General features: G+C 44.6%; 1 protein-coding gene across 4 annotated transcripts in view; it reads right to left on the bottom strand.

The window, feature by feature from the left end:
* The window catches only part of HECTD4 (HECT domain E3 ubiquitin protein ligase 4), a 547,332-nt gene that overhangs the window by 204,873 nt on the left and 323,481 nt on the right, over positions 1–18,978 (bottom strand). For all 4 annotated transcript variants that reach the window (XM_063964358.1, XM_063964361.1, XM_063964359.1 and 1 more), the window contains exons 26-34: positions 14,979–15,171; positions 13,162–13,266; positions 12,967–13,055; positions 11,784–11,959; positions 10,518–10,653; positions 10,248–10,389; positions 9,958–10,124; positions 8,996–9,142; positions 34–218 (exon numbers count right to left, since the gene is read on the bottom strand). In XM_063964358.1, coding sequence (XP_063820428.1) covers positions 34–218; positions 8,996–9,142; positions 9,958–10,124; positions 10,248–10,389; positions 10,518–10,653; positions 11,784–11,959; positions 12,967–13,055; positions 13,162–13,266; positions 14,979–15,171 — 1,340 coding nt within the window. The remainder of the gene's footprint in view (positions 1–33; positions 219–8,995; positions 9,143–9,957; positions 10,125–10,247; positions 10,390–10,517; positions 10,654–11,783; positions 11,960–12,966; positions 13,056–13,161; positions 13,267–14,978; positions 15,172–18,978) is intronic.

Below are 18,978 nucleotides of genomic sequence, written 5' to 3'. Positions count from 1 at the left end.
AGAGCATATAACTTTCAGAAAAGATATCTATACCTTCTTCCTTCTCCCACTCTACACATCTGTTGGCCAGCACCTGGAAGGCTGCCCATGCCATGGTCGCCACTTTCTGTTTTTTGGTCTGTTTTTCACTGGAGCTGGACTCTGCCTGGTTGCTCAGGCTGCACAATCGGTCCATGAGTTGCACTAATCCACTGCGCACCAAGCACTTTTCTTCGCTCCTTAATAATAGATACAGAAACCCATTAGTCATAAATCCGTGCAAGCAATATATATATATATATATATATATATATATATATACTGTATATATATATATATATATATATTTTTTTTTTTTAGTCGTTTGACTTGCTCTACAAGCTTATATAACAGATTATACACAAGTTTCACAATACCTTAATAGTTTAATAGTTTAAATCTACACACTAATAATGTGCTTTATTCTTTTACAATTACATTGTGAAGACCAGATTACAATATGCTCAGTTTTAGTAGTCTTCAGCACGTTCACACACTTCTGCTGGTATTCTACAGAAACAGCTGTATGAGACGGATTTGATACATGTATTCTGTGAAAATGATAACTCTTCCCTCATTACAGTATGTGCAGCAATACTAAATACATTGGTGAAAAAATAAGAATTTACTCACCAGTAATTCTATTTCTCGTAGTCCGTAGTGGATGCTGGGAACTCCGTAAGGACCATGGGGAATAGCGGGCTCCGAAGGAGGCTGGGCACTCTAGAAAGATTTATGACTACCTGGTGTGCACTGGCTCCTCCCACCATGACCCTCCTCCAAGCCTCAGTTAGGACACTGTGCCCGGACGAGCAGACATAATAAGGAAGGATTTAGAATCCCGGGTAAGACTCTTACCAGCCACACCAATCACACCGTACAACTCGTGATACTATATCCAGTTTGACAGTATGAAAACAACTGAGCCTCTCAACAGATGGCTCAACAATAACCCTTTAGTTAACAATAACTATTTACAAGTATTGCAGACAATCCGCACTTGGGATGGGCGCTCAGCATCCACTACGGACTACGAGAAATAGAATTACCGGTGAGTAAATTCTTATTTTCTCTGACGTCCTAGTGGATGCTGGGAACTCCGTAAGGACCATGGGGATTATACCAAAGCTCCCAAACGGGCGGGAGAGTGCGGATGACTCTGTAGCACCGAATGAGAGAACTCCAGGTCCTCCTCAGCCAGGGTATCAAATTTGTAGAATTTTGCAAACGTGTTTGCCCCTGACCAAGTAGCTGCTCGGCAAAGTTGTAAAGCCGAGACCCCTCGGGCAGCCGCCCAAGATGAGCCCACCTTCCTTGTGGAATGGGCATTTACAGATTTTGGCTGTGGTATGCCTGCCACAGAATGTGCAAGCTGAATTGTACTACAAATCCAGCGAGCAATAGACTGCTTAGAAGCAGGAGCACCCAGCTTGTTGGGTGCATACAGGATAAACAGCGAGTCAGATTTTCTGACTCCAGCCGTCCTGGAAACATATATTTTCAGGGCCCTGACAACGTCTAGCAACTTGGAGTCCTCCAATTCACTAGTGGCCGCCGGCACCACAATAGGCTGGTTCAGGTGAAACGCTGACACCACCTTAGTGTTATGATTCCCGTACTCCAGACCAGAGGAGATCTTATGGCAGAGGTCTGAGTACTGTGTCAAAGTCAGAAAAATGTCTCAATGCACGTTGCCATATTTGCACCGCACACTGGTCCGCGCTGCGCGTGCATGCGCTCTCCCGTGGATTCGCATACCCGCAATAACGTGCACTCGCAGGCGCGGTATGCGTATTTACGGTAGAGTTTATGTAGTCGTAGCGTGCGACTCATTCGTTACAAATGTTCACAATTAATGTAGTTTATAGATCATGGTCCCTTTGATAGATTCTGAAAGTTTGGTTAAAATACAATGTCCCAGAGCTGAGGAATCCCTCTTTATATCGTACGAAGGGTCTAACAGGAATCATACAGCAGTGTTTGGTACCCATCGGAAGAGTATTTAATTAGCAATATTCCGGTGTTGGTTTGGAGCGTATTAATCGCTCGTGCGAATAGTTATGGACATAAGAAGTTTATGTCCATTTCTATTAATTACACATACTCAGGTATGCGGCGGGAAACCCAGTTTCCCACCCACCTGAGCTGTTGGAAATCGTCACAGCCCACCTGTATGAATCACCCTATGACCTTTTGTTATGATACAGGGCCGAATTCCTTCGGCCAATGGACAATGGGATTGTAGGACCAGGAGATTGCATTGTGTGTGGGGCATAAATAGGCAGGCCGACCACATCCAGCTCTCACTCTCTCATCAACGGTTATCTGCTGATAGCCGGGAGCTGGATATCGAGGCGCAGGCGATCATACCCTTTGTGCGTAAGTTTCTCTCCGTAATCATTGTCTTTCTGTGAGCCAATTTCTCTCATCTCATCTCTCTCTCTCTCTCTCTCTCTCTGTTCTGTTCTCTCATATCTCCCCTAGACTAGGCTAGTATTGTATTGTATTAGATAGTATTGTATTGTATTGCATTTAGGTCAGTGTAGTATTGTCTTTTTGTATTTATTGTTTAGTTCTGTGGTTAGGAAGTCTCTGTTATATTGTAGGGTATCATTTGTACTGTTATCCCCTTTTACAAGTATATTAGATATAATACAGTTAATAGGCCTTGGAACCTAAACCAGTATCTGTGTATTTCCTATAGTGTTAAGTGTTCACTTGAGCGTCGGTGACGCTCAAGCAGCTTTGTAGTTAGTCAGGTTACACAAGGTTGCACTTACACCCTGTACTCACATTAAGGTATTCAGTGTATTTCATTGGTATAAGGTTTTATCATAAAGGTATAGTGTTGTAAGCGTCTGCATCGCTGGTGACCTCCTCGTGGTCTCGAGCGTATGCTACGCTACAGCGAATCATTCCCCTAGACATAACCAATAACGTGTCCTGTGATCACTGGGCCGTGAGCGAACGTGACGCTTGAGCGTCTCGCCTACGGCTGAGCGATCGCTACGCAGATAGCGTACCATTACGGTACTTCTTAAGTAAACAGCGTACAGTGTTCTTAGCTTCATAAAGGGTTGTTTATATGACAAAGGAATTTAGCATTGCCAACTGGAAAGATATACTGGTTGTGGGAGCAGGAGAGCCTAGTAACCCCTGGCGCCCTAACTCCGTTGTCTCGCCCGTGTTATCAGAAATCCCCTGCGAGACTATGGTTGCTTGAGCCCATGGCAGCCGCGTTCGAAGGGCGGATTATGTCTGCCCAACCCCGATGCCCCCTCAGGTCTTAATGGGAGACAAAGGGAAATCCGAGACAGGGTGATAACAAGGGGCCCTCTGACTAAGCAACCAGGCCAGGGGTTACTAAACCAAAAGGTATGTGCGGACTAGCCGCCAGGGAAAAGGACAACCAAAGATCCACTGATCCGTAACTCCTATCCAGCACCGCTGGATACCAGAGTGGATCAGGGGGAGCGGAATCCTCCGCAAAAGCTCCAGAACACAAAGATACAAAATAATAAACAGTAAGCGGTCAAGCCGCAACACACGGCTACGCCGCGACTCACGAACACCACAGGATGTTAAAGGTGCTCGGTCAGACTCCAGGAACAGATGACAACTTCCGAGTACAGGATCACTGAGGACAGGAACAACCGGATTGAGCAGGACTGGAACTCTCTGTAACCGACACAGGCAAACAGGAAGCTATCACCGGCGTCTGTGAGAAGTCCAAAGGGTGCTTATAACTGTGAGCTCCCCAATCAGGAGCCAGACTGGGTAATCACAAGTAATGCCGTGCAGCTTGCATGCTGCACGGCCAGCACACCATTATACAATTAGAAAAGACCCAGCAACGGGGAACGCGGCCCGAACGTGGCGTCCCCGTTGCTAGGGTCTGAGCGGCTCCGTGCGCCCGGCGTCTAGCGTTGCCAGGGAGCCGGCGGCTGTACGCGCACGGCGTCCCTGGTTGCTAGGCGCCGGGCCGCACCGACGAGCGGACCCCGGCGCCTAACACTTAGGGAGAAATTGGGGACGAGTCCTCAACTCTGCCCTATCCATATGGAAAATCAGATAAGGGCTTTTACATGATAAAGCCGCCAATTCTGACACTCGCCTGGCTGAAGCCAAGGCTAATAACATGACCACTTTCCACGTGAGATATTTCAGATCCACGGTTTTTAGTGGCTCAAACCAATGTGATTTTAAGAAACTCAACATCACGTTGAGATCCCAAGGTGCCACAGGAGGCACAAACGGGGGCTGAATATGCAGCACTCCTTTTACAAAAGTCTGAACTTCAGGTACTGAAGCTAGTTCTTTTTGAAAGAAAATCGACAGAGCCGAGATCTGTACTTTAATGGAGCCTAGTTTTAGGCCCATATCCACTCCTGCTTGCAGGAAATGCAGAAATCGACCTAGTTGAAATTCCTCTGTTGGGGCCTAATTGGCCTCGCACCATGCAACATACTTTCGCCATATGCGGTGATAATGCGTTGCCGTAACATCTTTCCTGGCCTTAATAAGCGTAGGAATGACTTCTTCCGGAATACCCTTTTCCTTTAGGATCCGGTGTTCAACCGCCATGCCGTCAAACGCAGCCGCGGTAAGTCTTGGAACAGACAGGGCCCCTGCTGTATCAGGTCCTGTCTGAGCGGTAGAGGCCACGGGTCCTCTGAGAGCATCTCTTGAAGTTCCGGGTACCACGCTCGTCTTGGCCAATCCGGAACCACGAGAATTATGTTTACTCCTCGCTTTCTTATTATTCTCAATACCTTTGGAATGAGAGGCAGAGGAGGGAACACATAAACCGACTGGTACACCCACGGTGTCACTAGAGCGTCCACAGCTATCGCCTGAGGGTCCCTTGACCTGGCGCAATATCTTTTTAACTTTTTGTTGAGACGGGACGCCATCATGTCCACCTGTGGTTTTTCCTAACGGTTTACCAGCATCCGGAAGACTTCTGGGTGAAGTCCCCACTCTCCCGGGTGGAGGTCGTGTCTGCTGAGGAAGTCTGCTTCCCAGTTGTCCACTCCCGGAATGAACACTGCTGACAGTGCTAGTACATGATTCTCCGCCCATCGGAGAATTCTTGTGGCTCCTGCCATCGCCATCCTGCTTCTTGTGCCGCCCTGTCGATTTACATGGGCGACTGCCGTGATGTTGTCTGACTGGATCAGCACCGGCTGGTGTAGGAGCAGGGCTTTTGCTCGACTTAGGGCATTGTAGATGGCCCTTAGTTCCAGAATATTTATGTGAAGGGAAGTCTCCTGACTCGACCATAGTCCTTCCCTGTATGACTGCCCCCCAGCCTCGAAGGCTGGCATCCGTGGTCACCAGGACCCAGTCCTGTATTCCGAACCTGCGGCCCTCTAGAAGATGGGCACTCTGCAGCCACCACAGTAGAGACACCCTGGTTCTTGGAGACAGGGTTATTAAGCGATGCATCTGAAGATGCGATCCGGACCACTGGTCCAACAGGTCCCACTGAAAGATTCTGGCATGGAACCTGCCGAAGGGAATTGCTTCGTAAGAAGCCACCATCTTTCCCAGGACCCGTGTGCAGCGATGCACTGATACCTGTTTTGGTTTCAGGAGGTCTCTGACTAGAGATGACAACTCCCAGGCTTTCTCCTCCGGGAGAAACACTTTCTTCTGGACTGTATCCAGAATCATACCCAGGAACAGTAGCCGTGTCGTCGGAACCAGCTGTGACTTTGGGATATTCAGAATCCAGCCGTGCTGGTGCAGCACCTCCTGAGATAGTGCTACTCCCACCAACAACTGTTCCTTGGACCTCGCTTTTATTAGGAGATCGTCCAAGTACGGGATAATTAAAACTCCCTTCCTTCGAAGGAGTATCATCATTTCCGCCATAACCTTGGTAAATACCCTCGGTGCCGTGGACAGTCCAAACGGCAGCGTCTGGAATTGGTAATGGCAATCCTGTACCACAAATCTGAGGTACTCCTGGTGAGGATGGTAAATGGGGACATGCAAGTAAGCATCCTTGATGTCCAGGGATACCATGTAATCCCCCTCGTCCAGGCTTGCAATAACCGCCCTGAGCGATTCCATCTTGAACTTGAATTTCTTTATGTACGTGTTCAAGGATTTCAAATTTAGAATGGGTCTCACCGAACCGTCCGGTTTCGGTACCACAAATAGTGTGGAATAATAACCCCGGCCTTGTTGAAGTAGGGGTACCTTGATTATCACCTGCTGGGAATACAGCTTGTGAATTGCCGCTAGCACCGCCTCCCTGTCTGAGGGAGCAATCGGCAAGGCAGATTTTAGGAACCGGTGGGGTGGGGACGCCTCAAATTCCAGCTTGTACCCCTGAGATACTATTTGCAGGATCCAGGGATCCACCTGTGAGCGAACCCACTGATCGCTGAAATTTTTGAGGCGACCCCCCACCGTACCTGGCTCCGCCTGTGGAGCCCCACCGTCATGCGGCGGACTTGGAAGAAGAAGCGGGGGAGGACTTTTGCTCCTGGGAACCTGCTGTTTGTTGCAGCCTTTTTCCCCTACCTCTGCCTCTGGACAGAAAGGACCCGCCTTTTCCACGCCTGTTTTTCTGGGTCCGAAAGGACTGAACCTGATAAAACGGCGCCTTCTTAGGCTGTGAGGGGACATGGGGTAAAAATGCTGACTTCCCAGACGTTGCTGTGGAAACTAGGTCCGAGAGACCATCCCCAAATAATTCCTCACCCTTATATGGTAACACTTCCATGTGCTTTTTTGAATCCGCATCTCCTGTCCACTGGCGAATCCATAAGCCTCTCCTAGCAGAAATGGACAATGCACTTACTTTAGATGCCAGTCGGCAGATTTCCCTCTGTGCATCTCTCATATATAAGACTGAGTCTTTTATATGGTCTATGGTTAACAGGATCGTGTCTCTGTCTAATGTGTCAATATTTTCTGACAGTTTATCTGACCACGCAGCGGCAGCACTGCACATCCAAGCTGACGCAATAGCTGGCCTAAGTATAATGCCTGTGTGTGTATATACAGACTTCAGGATCGCCTCCTGCTTTCTATCAGCAGGTTCCTTGAGGGCGGCCGTATCCGGAGACGGTAGTGCCACCTTTTTAGACAAACGTGTGAGCGCTTTATCCACTCTAGGGGGTGCTTCCCAACGTGACCTATCCTCTGGCGGGAAAGGGAACGCCATTAGTACCTTCTTAGGAATTACCAATTTTTTATCAGGGAAAGCCCACGCTTCTTCACACACTTCATTTAATTCATCTGATGGGGGAAAAACTACGGGTAGTTTTTTTCTCTCCAAACATAATACCCTTTTTAGTGGTACCTGTAGTTATATCAGAAATGTGTAACACCTCTTTCATTGCCTCAATCATGCAGTGAATGGCCTTAGTGGGCATCAGGTTAGACTCATCGTCGTCGACACTGGTGTCAGTATCAGTGTCGACATCTGGGTCTGCTTGAGGTAGCGGGCGTTTTAGAGCCCCTGACGACCCATGCGACGCCTGGGCAGGCACGAGCTGAGAAGTCGGCTGTCCCACATTTGGCATGTCGTCGATTTTCTTATATAAGGAGTCTATACGTGCACTCATTACTTTCCATAAGCCCATCCACTCAGGTGTCTGCCCCGCAGGGGGTGACATCCCTTCTAAAGGCATCTGCTCCGCCTCCACATCATTATCCTCATCAAACATGTCGACACAGCCGTACCGACACACCGCACACACACAAGGAATGCTCTGAATGAGGACAGGACCCTACAAAAGCCCTTTGGGGGGACAGAGTGAGAGTATGCCAGCACACACCAGAGCGCTATATAATGCAGGGACTAACTGAGTTATGTCCCCTATAGCTGCTTTTTCTATATAATATATATACTGCGCCTAAATTTAGTGCCCCCCCTCTCTGTTTTTACCCTGTTCTGTAGTGTAGACTGCAGGGGAGAGCCAGGGAGCTTCCTTCCAGCGGATCTGTGAAGGAGAAATGGCGCCAGTGTGCTGCAGGAGATAGCTCCGCCCCTTTTCCGCGGACTATTCTCCCGCTTTTTCCTATATTCTGGCAGGGGTATTTTCCACATATATAGCCTCTGGGACTATATATTGTGGAGTTTTTGCCAGCCAAGGTGTTATTATTGCTTCTCAGGGCGCCCCCCCCCAGCGCCCTGCACCCTCAGTGACCGGAGTATGAAGTGTGTATGAGGAGCAATGGCGCACAGCTGCAGTGCTGTGCGCTACCTTGGTGAAGACTGATGTCTTCTGCCGCCGTTTTTCCGGACCTCTTCTTGCTTCTGGCTCTGTAAGGGGGACGGCGGCGCGGCTCCGGGACCGAACACCAAGGACTGGGCCTGCGGTCGATCCCTCTGGAGCTAATGGTGTCCAGTAGCCTAAGAAGCCCAATCCGGCTGCAAGCAGGCGAGTTCGCTTCTTCTCCCCTTAGTCCCTTGCTGCAGTGAGCCTGTTGCCAGCAGGTCTCACTGAAAATAAAAAACCTAAACTATACTTTCTTTCTAAGGGCTCAGGAGAGCCCCTAGTGTGCATCCAACCTCGGCCGGGCACAAAATCTAACTGAGGCTTGGAGGAGGGTCATGGTGGGAGGAGCCAGTGCACACCAGGTAGTCATAAATCTTTCTAGAGTGCCCAGCCTCCTTCGAAGCCCGCTATTCCCCATGGTCCTTACGGAGTTCCCAGCATCCACTAGGACGTCAGAGAAACAATGCTGCATCCTTTTTGGAATAACAGCATGTCAGTAAGTCATTGCTTCTATTTAGAGCAAGAACAAGAATGACTTGTCCACTCAGATGCCACCTCGACTCATGACTGCTTACTTCAATAGCTGAGAAGAAGCCGAAACGGTGACGTTTCCCAATGGAAAGACCACCGTGGTTCGGCAAGTTGGAGGATAGCAGCAGTTTTAAAGAATAATAAAATAATGCAGGTTCGTCTCCATTTAAAGAATATTACTTGTGCACATTTATGCATATACTTACCTAGTATAAGGTATGGTGCACAATAGGCCAATGCTGTTAGCACAGGCAATAGGATAGCGAGCACAGAGTGACACCACTGAAGTCATGGTCTCCCCAAAAGCTTCCTGCACTTGTTCCACCATCCCCCCACATGTGAGCTCCTCAATCCTGTGAAGAACACGCTGTTTATAAACACAGTATAAAATATGAATGGAGCAATACAGAACACCAGACAGGCATGCAGATTTGATCTGCTGAAACGCACTGTGTGGATTCAGATACAGTTGTAGGACCAGATATATTAGCTCAGTATTTTGCACAAAGCAAGTGTCTGTAATGGAAGGGCAGGGGAAATCATATAGCTACAGTGGAATATCAGGCAATACTGAACAGTGTATTTTCATTTCACAGTTATACCACAAAAAGTACATTTAAGCATTCAGTGATTTTGTAATAGTACCATAAACTAATACAGGTTGAGTATCCCATATCCAAATATTCCGAAATACGGAATATTCCGAAATACGGACATTTTTGAGTGAGAGTGAGATAGTGAAAGCTTTGTTTTTTGATGGCTCAATGTACACAAACTTTGTTTAATACACAAAGTAATTAAAAATATTGTATTAAATGACCTTCAGGCTGTGTGTATAAAGTGTATATGAAACATAAAAGAATTGTGTGAATGTAGACACACTTTGTTTAATGTACAAAGTTATAAAAAATATTGGCTAAAATTACCTTCAGGCTGGGTGTATAAGGTGTATATGTAACATAAATGCATTCTGTGCTTAGATTTAGGTCCTATCACCATAATATCTCATTATGGTATGCAATTATTCCAAAATACGGAAAAATCCAATATCCAAAATACCTCTGGTCCCAAGCATTTTGGATAAGGGATACTCAACCTGTATAAAGTCTCACAACATTTACTATAGGAGCAGCTCACAAAAATAAATAGATAAGTTAGATTATCCTGCCTTGGTCCTCCCTGTAGCACCATGGTAACTGGCCCAACCAGGTGTGTTACTCCTCCAACTCGGACAGCAGCAGTCAGCAGCTCTCTCATGTGCACCAGGGCTTGTTTACGTGTATTCCCACGACGCCATCTTGTCTGAGCAGCAAGCAAAAAGCTACTGCTGGATACCTGCAATAGAAACTAACATGAAGTAACTGTATCAACCTTATCCCACCTTGTATAACAGCTATTTAAATATCAAACTCCTAGAAACACAGTGCAAAACATGTGCAGGTCTAGAGTATGGCATACCGCTTGATCAGGATTGGTTCCAATGAATGCAAACAGCTGACCTAACAAAACACTGTATGTTGGTTTATCTCTGCTGTCTTCCACAGCCAGAGACTGCAGCAGAGTGAAAGAGCTGCTCCTGTGACTGGTTACATTCCGTCTTCTGGAAAACAGCAACAGAAGTTACATGACAGAGATCAGATATTAAAGCATGTTGTTTTTCTGTATAAGAAATCACACTTTTTTTTGCTTCTGCATTTCCCTAAACTGTGTTCATGCAGAAAACGTTACCGTGGATTTGATCTGCTGAACTCCAGGTCATTGCTTCCAATCATTTCTAGATCAGAGGGTGCTGACATGCTGCGCAAGAAGACCGGTTGACGCATTGCGTTGGAAATCACCTTAGCCTCAGATGTAGATTTACATGCTGTAAAATTTTCAAATGACAATTACAAAAATAACAATTTTTTGCAGACAATGAACTACTGCTTTCAGTTCTCTGGCAGCTCAATCTGTGAATGAAATACTACTGGTAGAGGGAGGAGAGAAGAATAGATTTTCACCATGCTCTGTAACTTCAGTTCTGGTTTTCTCCTCCCTCCATTGCTGACAACTACAGGTACAGTATAACCCACACACAGCACTGACGGGATGCAGACAATATACCGGCTGTTAGGATCCCGGCACTCAGGAGACCAACGCCGGAATCCCATCAGCCGGCATTTTAACAACTAACGGAATCCGGCATCTGCCCGGGATTCCCACTCGGTTGGTAGGTCCACGCCACCAACAGAGTGGCAGAGTGGGAATAAAACCTGTGGTGTGCGCAATTGCCTCGCAGCCGGGATTCCGGCAACCGGGATGCTGCTGTCGGTATAGTGACAGCTGACATCCCATCTGACGGGATAACAAATGTATCCCGCACTGACAGTATGGGCCTTTAAATAAATACATACAATTAACTAACAGGATTTAACAGTAAGAAGTAATCTTCATTTTCTTTACACTAAACGACTAACTTTACATAAAGGTAATAAAAAAACACAAAAGTCAGTAATTGTTAACTGAATTACTTTCTTGATATTATGGTTTAATCAATATGATCACCTTACTGATTTTCCTGTAAAATTCAATGATCTGCCCTTGTAAGGCAAGTCCCATCAATGTGGCAGTGAGCAGTGATACAGTATGTGCTGGTGCAGCTGTAGTAAGAATTTAGACTTTATGGCTATATTGCCAGCAGTAGTCTTTAGAAAATTGGTTTCAAGTGCAAAATAATGCCAAACCTCTGCTCACACCATTCATAAACCACAGTCAGATGTTGCACTCTTTATAGGGTCTCTGGTTGTAGAGAGATTTATAAAGACAAAAGGGTGGGGAATGCCTGCACAAATACAGTATATGTCCATATAATATTGTCTGTGCCCCATGAGGAGTTAAAGAAGCAGAGGGGAAAAAGGTTTGGATAGACGTGAAGGCCTAACTCTGATTTGGCGACTAACCCTACCACAGAACAGGATCTTTAGAACAATAAAGCATATTTGAAATACTGTATACCTGGAGGCTCTGTAGGTGTACCAGAAATACTTCTAGTAATACCAGATTGTGCGGCAATAGTAACATGAAGTAATAACTCTGCTCGATTCATCAAGCTCTTCACCAGTGTTTTTGTTTTTGCCATAGGATGTGAGGCTTTTTGAGTCAGGGAATTTACCTCTTGGAAAAACTTCTCCCTATTGTAAAAAAAAAAAAAAAAGCGCAAATAAAACTGTAGTCCCTAAAATCCACCATAAAAATAATCAAATTATTGACCCCCCATCTTTGTATATAAGAAGATTGCTGTGCACACAAAAATTACATGATGCATTAGGTACTGTGGTAGGTAAAATATTGCTTCATTTTACTTGTACTTCTATGAGGCACAAGCAAGAACAAGTAATACCTTCCTACCCTAATATCTCACGGAATATCTCATTCCCAATATCTCACGGAATATCAACATTAATTGAAATCCCAGTAGATTACTGATAATGAAGAGCAAATCCATTTCTTTTTAAATGCTCTTAGAAAGATTGTAGTAGATTTACACTATGGTGAATCAGAAGTATCAGGCATAAGGAACAATTAATGTGCATATCGCACCTGCATACACGAGTGACCAGTATTTTGGGGGCTAAACTGGAATTTAACAGAATGCAATTAGTCTCTAAGAACCACAAAGTATGTAATACACTGCATTGGTGCTATGTATTTCCCTGTGATAGGGCATTGTAATATGAGCGAAGCCAACAGAAGGGCCACTAGGCTACATTTACAACACAGAAAACAGTAGAGATGCAGCGCAAGATCCTCATTAGTGGCTCAGGTCGTTTTCATTTTCACCAAAGAGCATATTTGGTAGTTGTGTAGGAGCAAGAGATTTCACTGGCCTATATTACATGAAATTATTACAATTATTACATTTTGTAACAGCTATTCCTTTAATTGGACCATCAACACACATTGGTGCAAAGCCAAGCTCTGCACATGGTAAATGAGGTCCACTGTCAACAGACACATCTGTGGAAATTACTTTGGACTTTACATAAGCCAAACTCTCATCTATCCCAACGTAAACTAAAAATAAATAAACAAGTTCAGAAAGATAGGAAGTGAAGAATAGGTACTGCAATTTTATATATTTAGAAATAGCTCAGAGAAAGTCACAAAATAAATGAAAGGAATGTTTGGCTTAGCCCACCTGAGAGAGAAAACCATATTCTCAGGATCACTTCCATCAATGAGTATTTCTTTCATTGAACATAACAGCTCCAATTCTTTTACTTTGCTCTAGAAATGAAGAATACAAAGAGGTATTACAAACTGGCTGCTCCATTGTATGGAGAACAAAAAGAACCGTAAAATATAACATTTCAGGGATCTCTAGCCCGCTTACTTCATTGAAGTGATAGTCATAGAAGAAGGGAGCATTGTTTTCCAGCTTTCCATGCAATGCATCTTCCACCTCACTCTGCCATTTCTGTTCCAGCTCAGCAACACTCTGGCAAATAAAATGACTAATGACTTTCACTTTCTAACATCATTTACTTACTGAAAGCTAAAATAATGTTGTCAAATGTAAATACATTATTAGCAGCAAGTTTTCAATTTCACCACATTTAGTTTAGTGTACTTCTTCTATAATAATGTAATATCACAAACCTACTATAAATCAGGCAAATCAAAAGATAGATTAAGAATAAATTCAAGTCATGATTTAATAAATTATGACTTCCTCGAGAAGAAAACGCAAAGCAATCCTTTTCAAAGAGCCTGACGATCATTTAAGTGGCAGAACTAAAAAATATTACAAAGTAAGAAATACAGCCAATTTCTTGTTTGGTGAACAGACTCAGTGCCTAATTCAGACCTGATCGCAGCAGCAAAATCGTTCTCTAATAGGCATAACCATGTGCACTGCAGGTGGGGCAGATGTAACATGTGCAGAGAGAGTTAGATTTGGGTGGGTTATATTGTTTCTGCGCAGGGTAAATACTGGCTGCTTTATTTTTACACTGCAATTTATATTTTAGTTTAAAAACACCTCACCCAAATCTATCTCTCTCTGTAGTGCACATGACTTTGCCCATTAGAGAACATTTGTGCTGCTGCGATCAGGTCTGAATTCTATGACCCCCAGCCAGGAGTAATTCCAGTGATTTCACTTTGCAAGGTTGTGTAGTGTGCAACCCACAAAGATTTACGCCTCTTACTCAATTTCAAAATTAGTTCTGAAACTTTAGACTTCCTCCTAGCTTCAAAAAAGCTAATTGAACTTAACTTTAAGTTAATATGGCAAAAGAGGAAAGTGAAATAACTATATTATAAGTTCACAAACACAGTACTCAGTACCCCAAAAATGTCTCTTCAAGGAATCACAACTTAAATAATTACTTGTCGATCTTTTAAAATATGTTGGTAAGTAATAAATACATTTGTGCACGTGCTAGGTGACCTGGTAAACATGAACTGTTTGGGGTCCTGTGGACCAAACTTGAGAACCTATGATCGAGATCAGGCCTGGTCAACCTGTGGCTCTACAGTTGATGTGAAACTACAAGTCCAAGGGTGCTTTACCAGCTGTTCAGTAGAAAGGTATGCTGTGAACTGTAGTTTCAAAACAGCTGGAGAGTTATAGGTTAGCCAGGTCTGGTCTAGAAGCCGTAAAATCACGAGTCTCTAACGTTAACTACTACATCCTCCATGTCATTATTACATTTTAAACCATGGATCTCCATGATAACATTCCCCAGAGTGTGCCATACTGTACTGCTATACTGAGAGAAAGAAATCTGCATAGTAAAGGAAATCCTTTGCTCTAACTGACAACTTAAAGAAACAAAAATATTACAGCAACACGCAGTGAGGAACAAAATAATTTTCTGAGATTCAGAAAAATAGAAGACAATTCAGTTCACTTCGCAGCATTTCAATATTATTATTTCTGCGTTTTCCACTTCCAAATTGGTTTTATGTGCAGGATGACGGATTTCCCCAATGTTTATAATGTTATAGTTCACAAGTCACAAATCTGACACAAAACAAAAAAGAAGGTACTAAAATAAAATTCAACTATAAAAGCAGGCAAAATAATACAAGTGAACTGTACTATAAACAGTCTAATCCAGTTTTAGGAAACGTGTAATATGATTTCAATTTATGACTAATAATAATAATAATAATAATGATAATTGTGAATTGCTAATGTTTTACCTGTAATTGTCTTTCCATTGCGTTCAGTTTCTTGAATGTTTCTCCCATAATTTTACACAGCAAGTCATACTCCTCAAGATGTTCTTCTCTGTACTGATAGTTTATCAAGGACTGGAGGGCATCAACCAAATTCAAGTGCTTAATGACACAGGACACTACCATCTCCTCCATCACATCAGGCTGGATTACTTCCCTGTGTAGTAAGTTGTACAAAACTGCTTTATGTCTTATGCAAACAAAAACACACTTCATAATGTATTAGCTGGGGAACCATGAGATGCTAGACACAGGAGCCTCTGTAGCTGTGATTTCTTCATTTGGTTTAGCTTGATACTAGGAGCCATTATGATGGTGATGTATAAATAATTTTTTTCTATTTTAGAATTTCTTCAGGAAAAATGAACTTGTCTCAACAGGTCTAAAACTGAACTCAGTATCTTTCCTCCTTACTCAAATATTTCTGTCTGTGGACAGATCTCCCTTCTTGACCACTTCCTGGGAGTCAACCTCAACTCCACTCCCCACCATCTAATCATTCATTGAAAACTGTTGTTTCTTCCATCACCACAGCTCAAGAATTAAACCTCATGCTGCTAACATAAGTCTGATCCACAATCTCATTATTGCCTGCTTTAACAACTAAAATCTCCTCCAGTTTGCCCTCCTCACTAGACTTTCCCCACTTCAATCCATACTCAACACTGCACATGAACAATTTTTCTCTCCTAGCACTCTGCTCCTGTAAGCTAGCTCTGCTAATTTATTTACTGGCTCTCCAACTCTCACAGAATTCAATGTCAACTCCTCTCCGTCACAAACAACGCCCTCAGCAATTTCTAAACCTCTCCACATCACACACCGCTTCTCACTTCAAACTCCACCCACCCCCCTTCTCCACTGCACTGCATCTCAACTCACTGTTAAATACTCCCAACTTAAAGACTTCTCCTATGCCACACCACAACCATGGAATACACTCATGATTAACCAGACATTACACCAGCTTCCAATGTATAAAACACTTCCAGAAAACCCAACTTGTCGTCAAAGCCCACTAATCTGTCACTTAATGCCACCCTCACTATGTCAAACCCTCGTCCCTCCTCGTTAGCTGGTAAGCTCTCATGAACAGGACCTCCCTCCTTCTTGCCTGCTCCCAACTCATTGACCTACGCATCCTACTATTTTGCATGCAGCATGTTCTTTACAACATTTATTGGATGAGATGTACTAAGCCTTGGAGAGTGCTAAAGTGGAGAGAGATAAACAACCAATCAGCTCCTGTCTTCTTTTCAAACACAGCCTGTAACATGACAGAGCTGATAGGTTGGTACTTTCTCCACGGTTTAGTACATCCCCCCATTATGTCTCATGTACTGCATTATGCTTCTTCAATGTCCAGCACTGTTGCAACTATGTCTTAATAATTAAGATATACTTTACCACTATAGGGCACCTTAAAAATGAAATGCAATAATAATATTAATAATAAACACAATAAAACTATTTCCTTGCAACCTAGCAGGACACGGAGAAGAACAAGATTTTCTCAAGGAACAGACATTCACACAGTCATTTACTAATAGAATGTCATCACAGGTCACATGTTTAAGTCATTGTTATTCAGTTAAAGAGAACAGATATTGACCTAAATAGTAAGCCAATGATGAACATTGCAAAAATAAATGCTGTAATAAAGACTCCTACGTCTGTGCCTAACACAAGACAACAACAAATGCTGCAGGACCAGTACTAAAAAGCCTGAGATTGTGGGAAGACACTGAAGGAAATGGAAGGGTTGGGACATAAGTAGTGTCAGCTAACCTTCTGTGGTAGATCAGAGGACACCTGTCATAGGAAAAGAAATGCCTCAAATTCCACAAATGACAAAGAATTGAAGTCTAACAGATAAAACTTCCTTCAACTTTAATCATGCCATACTGTGAGAGAATTTTCATTTTCATGTATCTTTTTCTCTAGCTTTCTACAGTAAGATGTGTTGTAATGTTTGTATTGAGAAACACATGGAAAATACTAGTAGGCAGAGGCTATAGCACATCTTAAACTAACTAATTATATCAGCTCAGTAGCCACGAAACTTGTGAACACAAACTAAATACAAGGGAAAAGCATGGCAGAAGGAGAATTGGACAGGCTGGATTGCAGGAGGCAGGGAGAGTGCATCTGGCTTGTAGGAACTAAAAAGAGGGAGAGAACTAGCAGTTCCCAACTCCTCCAATATTTACCGGAGGGGGAGGCACAAACGTAACAGTACACCCAATTTTCTTTCACGTAGTGTTTCACATGACAGTACTCAGTGCGTACACCGGGACACCCCCTCCCTAATGAGTTAGATTTAAATGTAGTTGAAGTTGTGCCAATTCATGGACTTCTGACACTCTTATATGTGCTTCTCCAAAAATGGTCAAACTAGAAGTTATCTAAGCTACGGTCTGTCTGTCTAATAATACAACATAGACATCTACTAAATTTGAATCAAGCACAGACCTAACATGTCCATGAGAATCCTCCAATCTAGAAAACAAATAAAATGTGTTTTGAGGATTGAGATGTATAGCTTTTAAATTCTGCCACTTATCAGTGTTTAAAATCACTACAGACATCTATAGCAAAAAGGGGAACAAACACCTGTTTAATAGTTATGCAGGATTTGGGTGGGCTCCTGGACGCACAGGATTGGTCTAATATATTGTCTGGCGCTTCTGTCCTCTATTTGCGTTTCCATTAAGGAAACGGTATATAAATTAATATATAGAGGGTACCTGGTTCCAACCAGAGTCCACAATATTTTCCATCAGCTTTTTTTCTGTGGTGGCGAGGTTGCAAGGTCCTGGGCCCTTGCTCCATATGTAGCAGTGATCGCAAAAACACGTTATAGCGCGGATTTTACCCCAAAATGAGGACTGGGGACTCACTTTCTAAGAATGGGAGGGTCCCCGGGGACGCGCTCCTTTGGGACCGACTCTCTGGTGCTTGATTGGTCACTAGCTGACTTTCTGCTGACTTTATTGGTCAGATGCATGCATCAGGTGGCTGCTGCTGGGTGGGGAGACGGCGGTGCCGGCCAGAGAGAGAGTTACACGCTCACGTTGAGAGGAGTAAGGGAGCCGGCACAGTCATGCCGCCGACCACGGGAAGCTGCAGCGCGGCGCTCCGGGTGCAAGAGATGGTGGATAACAACGCCGTCATAGCTGGCTGCACTTGTCCACGGGGGAAGGTGGGGGCGAGGGGGGGTCCGTGACACGAGAGCCGGGGTCTGTGTCAGAGCCGGAGCCGCCGCGTGACATCACACGGCAGAGTAAAGAAGTTTGCCGGACCCGCCACCGGGGAACAGATCCCTGCACAGAGCTGGCAGTGCAGAGATAATTGAACTGGGGACAGGTAGGGTGCAGGGACACTGGGGAAGGGGTGTGAGTGTACAGTGATAGAGCCAGTGTGCGGGGCCAGGCAGAAACTGAACAGCAGCAGGCCAATGCACCCTTCACAGTGTCTGCTCCTTCTCCAGCCCAGTGTTCCAGACCATTACTGACCCTGACAGCAGAGTGTTTCCCCCTTCCCTCCCCAACCAGCCCGCTGTGTTTTCTTACTGCCCTCCCATCTAGAACTCCCCAATCAGTCCAGACACACTGATCCCTCCCCCAACTCAGTGTCACACCCCTATCTCACTGCCCCCTTCCCATCCTGCTCAATGCCTCCCCATTCATAGTGTACCCCCATACAGTCCAGTATCCCCCACCATCTCATTAACTCCCTCTTCCCTCCCCCAACCAGCCCCTTGCTCCCATCTCACTGCACCTCAGCAAGAACCCCACCAGCCAGTCCCATTACAGTGCCCCCTCATTCAGTCCAGTGTACCCCTTCTACTGCCTAGTGATCCCGCATCCCACCACCATCTCTCTGCCCCCTTCCCATCCAGAACAGTGCTTTACCTGGTGCAATGTGTATAATGTGCTCTGCCTGGCACAAAGTGTATAAATGT

This window comes from Pseudophryne corroboree, chromosome 1, assembly GCF_028390025.1.
Source record: "Pseudophryne corroboree isolate aPseCor3 chromosome 1, aPseCor3.hap2, whole genome shotgun sequence".
In the NCBI taxonomy this organism is placed as follows: Eukaryota; Metazoa; Chordata; class Amphibia; order Anura; family Myobatrachidae; genus Pseudophryne; species Pseudophryne corroboree.
Note: the sequence above shows the minus strand (reverse complement) of the source record. Positions and strands in the feature narration are given on the sequence as shown.